Source organism: Corapipo altera, unplaced genomic scaffold, assembly GCF_003945725.1.
Source record: "Corapipo altera isolate COAL_440 unplaced genomic scaffold, ASM394572v1 65, whole genome shotgun sequence".
Lineage (NCBI taxonomy): Eukaryota > Metazoa > Chordata > Aves > Passeriformes > Pipridae > Corapipo > Corapipo altera.
This window is the reverse complement of record NW_020884891.1, coordinates 7,348,467-7,362,691: the sequence shown is the minus strand read 5'-3', so window position 1 is coordinate 7,362,691 and position 14,225 is coordinate 7,348,467. Positions and strand designations below refer to the sequence as shown.

Below are 14,225 nucleotides of genomic sequence, written 5' to 3'. Positions count from 1 at the left end.
CAGACTTGTACCACTGGAAAATACCAAGCTGGAATTTCCACAGACAGGAACCTGCCTTCCTGTGCTTTTCTTCACAGAAATGTTCAAGTTGTACACATTGGACATATTGTAGAGTGCAGCCAGTGGAACCACATGCTCCAGGAAAGTTGTCACCAACCTTCAGTAGTAATCCCAAACTGAAGTTACTGGGAGTACTGAGTACTTCTGGACCAGATGGCTGGAAATGTGGCTTTCCAGTTTCCTATTCGGTGTACTTTATCCTCAGTGCACCAACAGGCCCCCTGTTCACTGGCCAAGTCTGTGGAGCTATAACAGCTCCAAATGTGGAATTTGAGAGATCACCTCGTGGTCATTTGGGAAGGTGTCCATTAGTCAGCTGAGGACAGAGCTCTAACCTGTTGCAATATCCAGTAAGAAAGGTGAGCATGCCAAAATGTGGGAGAGGCACCAAAGGAAGAAATGTCCATCTGAGAAAATAGGGATTTTTTTTCCTGTTGTCTTCCCACCTCATTCCTTGGTTGAATAAAGCAAAGTCTGATGAGTTTTTGATTGTGATGGTATAATGGATTATTGCTATTGAAATGATTGCCACTGGATATTTGAAGAGATGAAAGTGGACTGATTTCTGTTTGTTTTGTTGGTTTGTGTTTGTTGGATGCACATTGGATATGCGTGGCCGTGCTTGGCACTAACCTGGACACATGGTATTGCCCAGTATTGTGTCCTGCAGAGAATTGTCTTGTACAAAGCAGTGTCTGAGTTGTTTGAAGGAGGGATGAATATGTCTCAGGAAAGATGCATGATAGTTTGTTGTTTTACTGTATCTTGCAGATTCAACCTCTAATGATGAAGCTTCCCACCTAAATTCTTTCTTTTTGGGAGCAGAAAGAAAGGAAGAAAATGAAGAGTCTGAGCTGTTGATACATTGGGATAATCTCTTTCCATTGTATTGAACATTTCTACCTTTCCTTAAGTTTTGTTTCACCAGTTCTGCTTATCGTTTTCTCATTGTTGCCGATTCTCTCCCCTCTCTGCTGCCTCTCCCATGGATTTTAATGTTGAATTTTTTTCATTAATGAGTAACTATTTTACACAGAACAATGTGGGGGTTTTCCTCATAAAATATTTCAAGGAAAAAAACCAAAATGTAAATGCTGCATGATTAAAGAGTCATAAACCATTAACTAAAAGTCAGGATTGTTGCATAGACATTTGTAATGTATGTGTATGTCTTAAATTTTTGTGTGTCTGTGGGATGTTTGCAATTGCCTCTTTTTTCCATTTGTGAAAGAAATTCTTCTTGCTGCTAAGTGGTGAAATAAAACATTGGTAAAGGCAGATTTGATGCTAACTATGCCTTCAGTCTCATGAAAATAAGCTATTTTAGAATGTTACTGTTGGCCTATTTTGTAGCTATTTGCTTTACTGGAAGTGGTGTGAATAAGCATGCTGTGGTATGGTGCCTGGGACTATAAAAATGAGTCTTGCAGTAACAGATGTTGATTAATGATGTTATTTGTAATTATTGTTCCTGCTAGAGGGCAGGTGTGTAAAGAGAGGCCCTGCCCTGTGCTGAGTAAAGATCTGTTCTGTGCAGCTCTTGTGTCCAAGTCTTCATTTATAACACGTGCTTTCCTCTGTTGTCAGGTGGCACATCCTCAGTAGCATGGTCAAAGAGGTTCATGTAGTTTAAAAACACAAAAAGATATCCTGTCTCGAGTGCTATGCAACCTATGAACACTCTTCTGCCCTTAGAAGGGTTTTTTAAGTGATTTCATTTTTTCGGTCTTGACCCAAAACCCATTGAAATTTGCTGAAGTCTGTTCATTTGAATGGGTTTTGGATCAGGTCTGTAAGTAGATCTCTTTCCCATCCTGTTCCATGTCAGACCAGCGCAATTGGCTTCTTTTCCCTGGGATAAGCAAAACTCAGGGAGCCAAGTCCAACTTCAAGAATATTTTGTAGTTCCATAAGCTGGCATCATGGAGCTGATGATGGGCTGGCATTTCTGCTTACACTGATCAATTGCAACTCCTTGGCATGCATGAATAAAAGAATTTACTATTTTCTTTGTCACTGATGTCTCAACAAATAAATACCTCTGATATGTTTAAATTTTCCATTTGTTCCTGTCACTTGTGAAGTTTCTGTTAATACCTTGGGGTACATAGAAGCACAGGTTCCTGATATTAAAACAGACCATTGGGCTACAAAGAATGTTCTTGGGCTTTGTGGTCAATACCTAAAGAAGAAAGAGCTACCATGATGCTTCTATGCAATAAGCACAAGTTCTGCATGTGATGAGGGTTCATTTCTTTTTGAGCACTTGAAAGTTACAGTTCATACACCCTGCGGCACCTTCATGTCCTTGCATCTGAAACACAAGAACTGCTTCCCAGAGTGTGCTTCCCTCAACACAGTGTTGATCATAACCAATGTTAATGTTAAAATTTACACAAACATTACATTGATCTTGACCTATATTCTTTTCACCGAGTGAACTGTGTGTTTTTAGTCACTAATGCATCTACACAGCGAGAATGTTTTGTAAATGTCGTTCTGCTGCAATGAACAGGGAAAAATAGCAAAGGGAGGAGGGTATTATTAAGGAGTTTTTTATGTGTACTCCATAAATAGAAATATGTTGTGATACACAATCCTATTTTTGTTGGAGTATATTGAAATGCCCATTGTCTTAAACAGTGTGGATCAGTAAGCTGTAGGATTTTGTTATACTTGATTGCAAGCCTAATGTTTTGATACAATAGACTTCTTCATTCTTTACTCTTTCTCTCTTTCTATAATTTGTAGCTTACATTGAAGATCTCACAAGATGTGTTGAGCAAAGCAGAAGACTCATTATCGTGTTAACTCCAGACTATGTTCTCAGGAGAGGATGGAGTATTTTTGAGATGGAAAACAGACTCCATAACATGCTAGTCAGTGGCGAAATCAAAGTTATTTTGATTGAGTGTACTGAATTAAAAGGGAAAGTGAATTATCATGAAGTGGAATCTTTAAAGCACACCATCAAACTTCTCTCGGTGGTCAAGTGGAAAGGACCAAAAAGCAGCAAACTGAATTCTAAGTTTTGGAAGCGCCTAGTCTTTGAAATGCCAGGGAAGAAAAAGGAGGTGGTGTCCCGGCATCAGGTCCTGGATTCTGCAGAGCAGGGCCTTTTTGGAGACCTCCAGACTATCCCCTCTGTTGCTGTCACAGGCACTTCTGCCACGTTGGTGGAATCACGGGCTGATTTAACTGACTACCATCAAGCAGACTCTGTGCACATGAGACATTACTGCAGAGGGTACGAGTACGACGTGTCAGCAGCGACACTGCCAATCGCTTCCATAAGCAACCACCACACGTACTGTAACATTCCTCTGACACTCCTGAACGGACAGCTACCTCTCAACAACACCGTGAAGGACCCCCAGGAGTTTCACAGGAACAACCCACTGCTACCTTTATCAGCCAAGGAGCTTAGCTTCACCAGTGATATCTGGTAGTGGACATCAGGACTCTTTCGGGACGCTTCATGACCGCCATGAAGACACATTTTTAAAGAACTTTGCCCTAACCCCATGGGGTGAGAAAACATATTCGAAGCAGCAGCACACTTGTTTGCTTTTCTACTTGAACTTTTTTGTTTACATTTACAAATTATTGACAAAGGGGGCATTCTTTTTGTAACTCAGTAATGTCCTTCCTGTCTTTTAATGTACAGTTTTATTGCTTCTTTAAAAAGGAGGGGGAAGAGAAAAAACACACCCCACCATTTTACAGTAGGTTTACAATCTGGGATGGGTAAAAGGTCACTGTATATGGTCTCCAACATCCATACATATTTAAGTAACAGTATTTGAAATACACAGAAGTTGTTGGGTTTTTCATATAGACTACAGTACACTTTGAAATTCTAATCATGCTACAAAAATTATTATCTCCTCCACAGACCACAAGGGGTGAATCATCCTGAAAAGGAAGGAGGAGGAAACCTTCCCGGTAACATTGTCTCACAAATACTTTTTAGAAGATGACCAGCTGAAACAATGCAGATGAAGCTTTATCAATAAATACATAGTAACAGTTACTGCAGAATAAATCACCTGCTCCCATCAGCATCTCTTCATTTTATTATTGAGGCATGTTGTATTCCTAGTCAATGGTTAGCAATGTGGTTTTACTAAACAACTTACTAGAATATCGGAAGATGTTTAGGAGGATTTTAAACGTTTTTTTCTGTCAATTATAGATTATTTCACAACTTTTTGCAGATTTATAATGACTTTTTCCAAACAATTTAAGTAGAAATTTATCTGTCTATTGGTCTATTAATTAATTTGAAATTTCTTATGATCTCTTGAGCCCTATTAAGATTTGTAGAAAAGGCAGTGTATTATTACATAGGATTTTCTTTCCAAAATCAGTAGTTACAATTTGAAATCAACCTTTTTGTGAGAACATCAGCAATAGAAAATAATTACTACAGCAATATTCAGAGATGAAGTGCTAAATTATTCAGGTTTACTGGTAAATCTGACTTCAGTTGCAGTGATAATGACCTGAGACAGTTTTCTCTCTTGTCTATCTACCTGTCAGTTTATGTACTTTTTAAATTTGGCAGAAGCAGGAATATTTCTGCTGTCTGTGCAACTAGTGAAAAGTGATGTTTTTAAGCATCTGTTAAGGTCTTGCATTTCTCACTTATGTGAGTGATCCCATCAGTCAAATAGGATACTGTCATTTATCTTTCATGTAAGGCATTCCTGCTGCTGGTGGATGAGAAGTGTTATACAGGTACTCTGCATCAGGCATTGCTGCTCAGTGAGTACCAGTGAGATTTCCATACTCAGTTGATTAAGAGTTGCAGAGTGGAGTATTTAAGGAAAAAAGCCCTAAATAATGAAGCAGAAGCCAGTTTTGCAGGTTTTGGCCCAGCTCTAATGAAAACACAGTAGACATGAGAGTTTTGTCTCAATGAGATCTGCTGGAGCAAATTCCCAAAAATATTTTTAGGCAGGCAGCCTTGCCTGTGTTTCAGTATGGCTTTAGCATTGTTCTCTTTGATTGCATGAATAAAAGTTAGCACTCTGCACTCAGCTGCCTGTGGTTTCATCAGCAAACAAGTTCAGTAAATCCTTGACATTTTGCAGTGGTTCCTAAATTGTACCCTACAGTCAAATGGAAACAAACACTGACCTAAGACTTAAAAGTCAAAGAATTGGCCCAAAGGCCATGAGAATGATCTTGAATGTGCAATAATTCATAGAGGTCAGTATTTTTCCATTGCTTCTTTCCCCAGTTCTTTATTCTGTGCCCTCCTACACCAGTTATTGTCTGTAAGATTTTTATTAGGTTCTAAATAATACATGTTTCTCTTGTTTTTTCTAGCATTATTATGCATTTGACACTAACACTGAAAATGGAAATCTAGAAAAGATATTAATTTATTACACAGTATAGAAACTTTAACTTGCTCTTTTGTGAAGTTAAGTTCCAAACATATAGGTGTTTAATAGACGTATTTTTCTACTGAGAAAGAAAGCGATTTTACCTCCATTATAAATATATGGATTTCAACCTCCTCCCAAAAATTTACAAAATTTGCACTGTTTTATAAGTGTTACAGACTGTGTTTACACTGGCTATGTTCTTTAATGCAAAGTGTAATTAAAAAAAAAAAGGAAAAAAATTCCTAAAAGCAAACCCTGCATGAAAAGAGCTGCATATGTTTAAATGAAAAGCTGTACTTTTCATTATTTTCCTTCCCACATTACTCTAGAATCTGGTTAATTCACATAGAATGTTCAGTGAGATTTTAAACCCGCTAGTTCTGTATTAAGCATGCAAACTCCAAAAAAAAAAAAAAAAGAAAAGAAAAAACATATGCAGGTTGGTCTGCTTCTTTTATTTACAAGGACTAAATATGGGTAACAAATTCATTCACCCAGTGGTAATATGTCTCTTAGAGCAGTAGTTATTCCAAAGCAAAATGCAGTCATGTTTGCATTGAGGAAACATGAAAAGAACAGTTTTTCTGTCATTTTGCAAAAGCACATTGAGTGTCTATGTATTGATATTTTTTAGTTATAGATGCCAAGTCACAATCTGCTTTAAGATTTCTGAGTGTGTATTGAGTACTACGACAATATATACATGAGTTGGAACTGCCTGTACCCCTCTGCTTCTAGTGTGGGGATGGGGAGCTGAGCTTGGGAGGCCTCTCGTGGACTCAGTTTCATGTAGTACCAGTATAGAATCATGGAATTGTTTGGGTTGGAAAAGACCTCTAAGATGATCGGGTCTAACCGTTAACCCAGCACCGCCAAGCCTGTCACTAAACCATGTCCCTGAGTGCCACATCTACATGTCTTTTGTGTATCTCCAGGGATGGTGACTTCACCACTGCCCTGGGTAGCCTCTTCCAGTGCTTGACAACCCTTTAAGTGAATAAATTTTCCCTAATCCAATCTAAACCTCCCCTGGCACAACTTGAGGCCATTTCCTCTTGTCCTGCTACTTGTTACTTAGGAGAAGAGACCGACCCCCACCTGGCTACACCCTCCTTTCAGGTAGTTGTAGAGAGTGATAAGGTCACCCCTGAGGCTCCTTTTCTCCAGCCTGACACCCCCAGCTGCCTCAGCCTCTTCTAATCACACTTGTGCTCCAGACCCTTCTCTTGCCCTTCTCTGGACATGTTCCAGCACCTCTGTGACATGCAAGAGGCCACATGCTTCCACAGGTAGCACTTAAGGGTCTGGAAAAATACAGTCAAACAGTGAAATGCATCCATCTGTGGGATTTGGGTGGCACAGGAGTTTGTCCCACTGTGAAAACCACCACCAGAGCAGCCCTCCAGCGGGATCCCTCATGGCAGCAGTAACAGCTGGATCAGGGCCTTGGTGGCAAGAATGTGAACCTCATTAGCTGAAATAGAAGGGCATATGGGCATTTTGCATTCCTCTGTCCCACCAAAGCCATGGGGGCTTTATCAGCTGGATTTATCAGGGAAGGGGCCAGGGCACTACCCTGACTGTGCTTGGTGCTGCATCTCGCTTGGGTGACTCTGCAGCCCTGCCACCCCCAACTTGTCAGGCTGTGCCTTCCCTGGTGACAAAATCACCAGCAGCAAACATCCTTATTGCAGCCACAGGGACTTCTGATTTGGGGCATGCTCATTTTAAAGATGATTTATTGTAATGTTTGGAAGCTACTGTTTGTATACTTACCTTTATGTGTGATGTACTTCAGAGGCAATTGTGGTTTAAAGGTTGTCTATAAAAAGAGCTAGAAATTGGAAACCTATTCAGCTGCTGCAGATTTTATGTTCCTAAAGTAAGTTCAGGAAGAAAACAGGGTAATTTTAAATTAACTAACAAAGTACAGTGAATATTGACAGTTCTTGGGAGCTGTGTGTTTGGCTGGTATTTTAATAACATTCCTTTCTCTAGACAGTGGATGAGAAAGATATATATAAAGGTATTACCATACTCTTGCTACCAGGTCTGCTCCAAAACCCACTCAAGCCAATAGAAAGAGCTCCATCAAATTCAGCAGACTTTGGATAAGGCCATAAACCTTATATTTACTGTGTACAGAGAAATACAAAAGACAAAAGGGAGAGAAAGAAGTCAAAAGACTAAGGAGCATTTGCTTATTTATTCTGTCTAAAATCAAGCTTATTTTTGTCCCTGTTTGGTGTGGATATGCTCCAGAACCATCCAGCCTTGGGAAAGGAATTTTGTTCATTCTTTGTTATAAACAAGATAAGGACTTGGGAATAAATAACAGATACTTTTGCAGGGAAAAAAGAAATCATTATTTTTAAGGGCTTCTGCTCTCAGTAGTTCCTTTGATTCAACAGGCTTTCTCTGTTCATCCAAATGCATAAGCACATACTTAAATTCCCCTTAATTCAGTGAGAAATACTTTACTGAGCAGGGGCCTGGAAGGGCAGTTCAGTGCCAGAAATCACAGGATTCAGCAGCCTTTAGAATTGTGCCCTTATGGAATGCTCCGAGCAGCTTTCCCAGTGTCCGTCTCTGAACGGACACTGAGAATTGAGCTTTATGGCAGAGCAGCTGTCAGGTCTCACAGTCCTGGTCACAGGAGAGGAAGTCTCCAATGCATGTTAGCCCTGACAGAGACACTGCCCTGGGAACTGTTTCACAGATGGGAGAACAGTGGGGGTTTTGCACTGTCTCCCAGTTGGGCAACTGGGAGCTTATCCCATGGGACAGCTTGGTTAGAAATACTGTCTGCAAGAGACCTCTACCTCCATGCAGCATTTCGTCCATCCCCTCTTGTGCACCCTTTGAGGTTCATGCTGGGGCTGCAAAGTTACTGGGACACTGAGAAATAATTGGGCAGTGTGAAGAAGAGAGGGGAAGAAGAGAGTAGAGTCCAAGGGTTTTCCAGGCAGAAACACTGATTGACTATAGGACAATGGCAGCTCTTGCATGAATGCATCATGTTTGTCCACTATTCAGTGGATGCTGTGCAAAGTTCCCCAGAAAAATGTCATTTCTTAACATCAGTTCTGCAGCTCTTGCAACACATCATTGCTGGGTGCTGTATCAGTTTGCTGTCCCCGGGGGTCTGACTGTGAAATCACAGCCAGAGCCTGGTTCCAAAGCAATTAAGCCACACAGGAGCCAGATCTTATCAAAAGTCCACAGGAATTAGTCCTGATCCTCAGTTTTTGTAATACCAACATCGGTAAGTTAGGACTGGGAGAAATGATGACTGCAGTGAGCAGTGGAGCTGGAAGATCCACACCAAGGTATCAGGGAGCCAATGGGTCTGAAGGAAAATGGGTACCTGACCTGAGTAAGTAATATTCATTAAAAATAATCAATATTGGTCTGTTTGTTTATAAAATAATGAAAACTACAGAAAAGTACCTTCCTCCATGGTCTTGGAAGCATTTAAGCTTTTGAAATTTCATAAATAACAGTGATTAAAACAGTTCCATTTTGGCACTAGTTTACCCGGCAAATGTTAAAAATATGGCACTTTGGAATACTTTGTTACAGGAAGAAAGCAGAATTTGAAAATGGGAAGTAATGGCACATCATATTCCTGCAAACACAAAGAACAGAGTTCTGAAAAGTAATTTGCTTCCCCAAAGAAAGGACCTGCAGCATTTGTGATGTTGAGGGAAGGACAGCTTTGCAATGCTTACCACAGGAAGCCATTTGATCACTTCAGTGCCACTGGAGAAATTCAGAGGTTAATAAGGCTGCTCCAAAGAGGTATAAAACAATGTTTCAAAAAAGGAAACACAAAGTAAAAGTTACCAAGCTTTGCCAGGATATTTGTCATATAAATATAAAACATCAGCACTGCCAGTAGAAGCATAACATGACCTGTCAGCATTTTCTCTTCTTTGCAATACCATTGTAAAGCTACAGACCAAGCAGGAAAGCAAATAAATAATAATAATAAAAATACAGTTTGTCAAGCTGAGCCAGATTCTCACGGTAGGTATTCTATAAACAACTCCTCTAATTCATTTTGATAGAGTGTAATTGGCTTTACAAGGTTTTAAGAGCTTTCTTCTCTTCAGGACAAACACAAAGACAAAACAATGTACTTCATATTAGATGGGTTTTGCAAATTTCTAAGACTGTAAAATAATTCCTTCATACACAGCAGTGGGTGGTAAATGTTTTCCTGGCTGCAAGTATCCATTGTGTGTATTCAGAGTGGTTTATTGGAGTGAGAGCACCAACTGCTGTTGCTGAGCCCAGCAGAGCTGGTAGACCAACAGGGCTACGTTCAAGGGCAGTGGGGTACCCAGCGTGCTCAGCATCACTGGGTGGGCTCAAATATTTGGCTGGGCAATACCTAGAGAATAGAGCACAAGTTCAGGCTGTGCTCATACTGGATAGAGGGATTTGCAAAACCCTGGTGCTCTCTTTTAATGGAGAAATACAGGCAAGCGAAGGTGGAAAGAAAATTGTCAAAGGTAGAATTGTGTGCCTCATTTCTCTCTAAATCCAAATTATTTGGGATTCAGAGCATGCCCTGGGATTTATGACGTGGAGGAGGGAATTAGTGATTCTCATGCAGAGAGTACAAGGGGCTTTGCTTTTACTACCAAGACATATTTTCATGAGAAATCAAGACCCTAACATGGGCTAGACTTCATGTAAATTAGCCTCTTATGAGATGACTCAAGAAGAGAGGGTCTAATGAGATGTGAAGAAGCTTTCAAAGCACAGTATGCTCTGATCAGCTTGTGTATGAGGCTTAAAGGTAACTTCTGTCAGCATCTAAAAGGGAGCATTTAAAACTTAGTCCCCAAATAACATTAGAGACTCCATGTTCTGTGAATTAACATCTCTTGCACAGATTATAACAACCTTTAAAACCCTTAACAGCTCTTTGATTAAAAGATATCAAAGGCTTTATGATCATGAAACAATCAATCTAACACCTAAATCCTCTGGGGAAATATTTTCATCCACCCTTTAGCAAATGAAAAATACGGTTAAGATCCATTTTACCCAAGATCCCACCAAAAACCAAAGGCAGAGCTGAGGCTGTGCCCACAGTGCCCCAGTTTGGAGTTCTGACCAGTAGATAATATTCCCTGGACTGGACTGGTAACTGGATTGCCTCATTCTGGCTCTGTGGCTGCATTGTCTCAACCAAAGAAAAAGTTTGTTCCAGCCTGTGTGAACAACCTCTGTGTGTCCCCTGAGTGGGTCACAGTGGGGCTGTTTTGGGGGTACAGCAGAGCTGTCCCAGAGAGAGTCATGATGCTTCCCTGTGGGATCAGCAGCTCATTGCAGAAACAGGAAAAGACAAGCTAATCATCAGCAGTGAAGTGACTTTGGAAGGTCACAGACTGACAGGAAAGCTGTGTGCTGTAGCAAATTATTGGCAAAAGGAGACAGCGGGGGAAAACATTGAACTGACACATAATTTGTACCTAACAACCAGCCTGAACCCATATCAGAGGTCTGGCTGTTATGCTGCCAAACTCAGGGAAAATCTGAACAAAGTTCAAACTTCATTGCTTTCACCCATCAGCATAATGAACAGAAGAAGCATCTGTGATGTGACAGTGCCAATCTGCAAGGTAGGCTTCAATCCAGGGCCAGAAGTTTTCAGCTATTCTCCAGACAAAGTGCCCAGATGAATGCAGGTGTAGGTATAGGTTAGTGTACAGACAATTCAAAGCAGCCCCTTCATGGTGGAAAAAAGAGAGCAGCCTGAGACAGCAAAATAAAGGAGGATGTTCATGAACTTGATCGACCTTGGTAGATTCCCCAGCTGTGAAATACAAGCATGAGGGCCCTGTAAGATAAGTGACGTGGCAGAGGCAGTCAAGCTGGGTGAATGTATCCCAGAGGTGCTACAGAGTGGGGATTCAGGGTAGAGAGGGACAGGAGCTGAGTGCATGAGGGGAAGGAGCCCACCACCACTGCCTAGAGACCTGCCCATGCCAGCAGCTGGTGGAGATGTGTAGGGTATGGACTCTGCTTGGACACAATGGCAGCAGCAGCTCGTGATCACAACAGCCTGCTCTAAAACCCTCAAAAAAGGTTTCCAAAGCTATTTATACCCAATTTCTGAGCTCCCTAGGGTCCAAAGATAGGTAAATCCTATCCAAACAGCTCTGCCCCCAGGAAACAGGCTAATAAGAGGCTAATAAAGGAAACAATAACAGTAGTCATTAATTCAGCAATCTGTTTTAAATCCCTTTCTTAAAACATTAACTATATCTTATAAACTTGTCATCTTGTCTTTAACATATTGAAATCCATGAAGAGGATATGGAAATAGCATTGCATGGAGCAGGGAGTGTTTTATGTGCCTTATAAAGCTAGTCATGGTCACATGGATTAAGTGGGAAATGAGGCATCAGACGGCCTCTTGCAACGTCTGGGCACTGCTGCCCATGGGAGGATGAGAGGACAAGCATCTGCAGGACAGCAGTGGAGATGTCCCACACTGCACCACAAGCACTGGGACAGGACAGAGAGCAGGAGCAGCACAGCCCCACGGGCAGAGTAACCCAGCACCCTGCGGGCATCGCAGCACCACGTCCACTGTCAGCAAAAGAGAGGCAGCCCATGGCAAGGGCTTCTCTTGCAAAATACAGCAATGTAACCTTTGAGCTGCTAATCATTTTTCCTTTTTGGCAGCCAAACAAATGTTACGAAAGAGTAATTCTCAGCATCCATTGTACCCTGAGGGTTAACAAACATGTGTAAGGAGAGCTCCAGACAGAGAGCTGGCAGCCTCTGCTTCTCCTTTACTGTGTGCAGAGCTCTTCTGAGACTTGAGGGATGATGGGAGTTGTCTTTTCTTCCTTTTTTTTTTTTTTTCAAGAAATAAGGTCATGGAAATTGTCAGAGGAGCATGTGGAGCGATTATAGCAAAAGCACAGAAGCCTCTTAGAGAAACTTCCTGATTTTAGAAGCCTGACTCCTGTTGTTTTACAGTAAGACTGTAAAGAACAAACTCTCCCGACGAGAGCCAAGGAAAGTGAGGTGGTTTGTGCAGGGCAGTGACAGAAGTTGAGGTGGGAATGGGCAGAAAAGCAGAAGCCAGTGTGTCCACTGCCATGGCTGACACCAATCTCAGGTGATGCCAGGCAGGGACAGAGGCAGGAGAATCCTTGCATGGGGAAATGCAGCGCCCACCACCTTGCCATGGGCTACTGCCACCCCATGGTCACTTCTATGTGACACTGGTGCTGATCCTGGGGACGTGTCTTTTGGCCAGGTTTGGCCCTCTCCTTTGGCAGCCTTTCCCCTTCACTCAGCAAAGAGGCTGAGGCTGGAGCAAGCCCAAAAGCCGAATTATTGTCAATCAGGGGTATGGTGTGGAAGGGGTGGCACATGGACACCTGTCTGGGGCCAGGTCCAGGGCACAGGGCTTCAAGTGCTGTCACTGTCACTTCCTCGGAAGCAGATACAACAGCAATTCAGTATACATGTCCACTGGGCCTTTCTGACACTGAAATCTCACCAAAGTGTCTGAATTCTGATACTTACTTCCCTTAAACCAGCAAAAAACCCACAAAGGCAAAGATAAAATGTGAGAGTGAGACTGAAGACAAGGTAACCTAGCCAGGGCCAGTTTAACTTGCAGCAAGTTATTGCCTTCTTAAACAGTACTGAAAAATTGTGATGTGGAAGTTGTGTTTTTACAAAGCAGCTGAAGCAGAACAACCTCAGATAATCATCAGCCTCAGTGTGTTCATATGGCTTTGCCTGGCACCACTGGGAATGAGACTTTCCCCTGGGCTGACCTCCCCTGCCCCAGCCCACTCTGCTTTTCCCCAGGTTTGCCATGTGCTGGGATATCCCTGCTGACCTGCCAGCCACTCCGCACAGGCACCACACCATTTTCCTGACAATTTCATGTCTAACTAGTACTTTGCACTGAGCTACACAAGCAATTCCTTGTGGAATGGGAGAAGTTCCTCGTGGGCAACTTGAAATGCAGGACTTGGGCAGTGAGGCTTACTGTAACATTTAGAAATTACATTTTATGGTACTTGGTTGATTCAGGAGCTTACCAACCAAGAGCAAAAAAACAGGCTTTAATGATGCTGCTATCAGCCTCTGGCCTCAGCCTGGGCCTTTCTCATATGGAGTGAGATGAATTCAGTGTACATGTGAGCAGTGAGCTACCAACAATAAGATTTGTTAGAACAGAGCATTTCTTTAAGTTTGCTGTCTTCCCTATAGGCTGTGGAGGAAGTGACTAACTCCTGAGCAGGCAGTCATGGACCTGGTGAGAGATTTCAGGTATGTTTTGGAAGGTAAAAAATGTGCTGGTGCCTGTTAGTCAAGCACTAGTCAGCACTATGCCTAAGACAGACTTCCCCAGGGAAATCATAGACTGCTAATTTGGGGGAGAAAACAGCGAAGATTTTTTCCACTAAGATGATAAAATAAAGGTCCCCAGCTGAGATACCCGTTTGGGGAGACGAATGTTAATTTGCCAGAACAGGGGACAGCTGAAATTAATAATGATATTCTGCTGTAATTTGTACTGCTCAAAAGCCAGAGTCAGATCAGTGTAGTCACTAGGGATCTGTACCTGATTTCTCTGAATGAGAATTTTTCCATTAATCTGGGTGGCTTAAAAGGAAAACTCTAATAATGCTGAGCATTGGGCTTCACTTGGTTCAATGGCTTTTATGGAGGACAAAAAAAAAAAAAGACCTGTGAGTTACAGGGTCTGTGTTTTTGTAA

At 41.8% G+C, this 14,225-nt stretch overlaps 1 protein-coding gene across 6 annotated transcripts in view; it reads left to right on the top strand.

The window, feature by feature from the left end:
• Positions 1-6,514, top strand: part of IL1RAPL2 (interleukin 1 receptor accessory protein like 2) — a 434,872-nt gene extending 428,358 nt beyond the window's left edge. For all 6 annotated transcript variants that reach the window (XM_027645481.1, XM_027645482.1, XM_027645483.1 and 3 more), the window contains one exon: positions 2,812-6,514. In XM_027645481.1, coding sequence (XP_027501282.1) covers positions 2,812-3,509 — 698 coding nt within the window. In that variant the 3' untranslated portion in view covers positions 3,510-6,514. The remainder of the gene's footprint in view (positions 1-2,811) is intronic.
• The last annotated feature ends 7,711 nt before the right edge of the window (positions 6,515-14,225 follow it).